Raw genomic sequence first — 449 nt, forward strand, 5'->3', positions numbered from 1 at the left:
CCTGGCAACTCCACCTGGAGACCACAGCATTTATAGGAAAATTTTACTTTGAGTATGAATACCCCCTCCCCAGGGGGGGGGCACACAGATACACAGATAAACGAGAATAAACCCCGGGGGTACTGTGGCACAAACTAAAATCAACCTCCGGGGTCACACATATAAACAAGAATAAACTAACGACCAATGAGAGTGAGTTAACGAGCGCCCCTTTTCATGAGCTAACGAGCGCCCCTTTTCTCTGTCCAAACAGGTGGGCGACATGATCAGCGTGATCGACATGCCGCCGCCGGAGGAGTCCATCTGGTGGAGGGGCAAGAGAGGGTTCCAGGTCGGGTTCTTCCCTTGCGAGTGCGTGCAGGTCATCGGTGATAAGGTACGTGATTCAGTTTTGTGTTTAGAGTTTTGTGAAATTTTTCTTGGCTTTTGCTGAAAGCGGGAAGGAGTAT

The 449-nt window shown here is 49.9% G+C and overlaps 1 protein-coding gene across 1 annotated transcript in view; it reads left to right on the forward strand.

Moving 5' to 3' along the window:
• LOC119586816 (GTPase-activating protein CdGAPr-like) overlaps positions 1 to 449 on the forward strand; it is a gene marked incomplete in the record, with an annotated part of 278,029 nt that overhangs the window by 262,432 nt on the left and 15,148 nt on the right. The window contains 1 exon segment of the mRNA XM_037935541.1: positions 254 to 376. Coding sequence (XP_037791469.1) covers positions 254 to 376 — 123 coding nt within the window.

The sequence above is a fragment of the Penaeus monodon genome, chromosome 22 (genome assembly GCF_015228065.2).
Source record: "Penaeus monodon isolate SGIC_2016 chromosome 22, NSTDA_Pmon_1, whole genome shotgun sequence".
Taxonomy (NCBI): Eukaryota; Metazoa; Arthropoda; class Malacostraca; order Decapoda; family Penaeidae; genus Penaeus; species Penaeus monodon.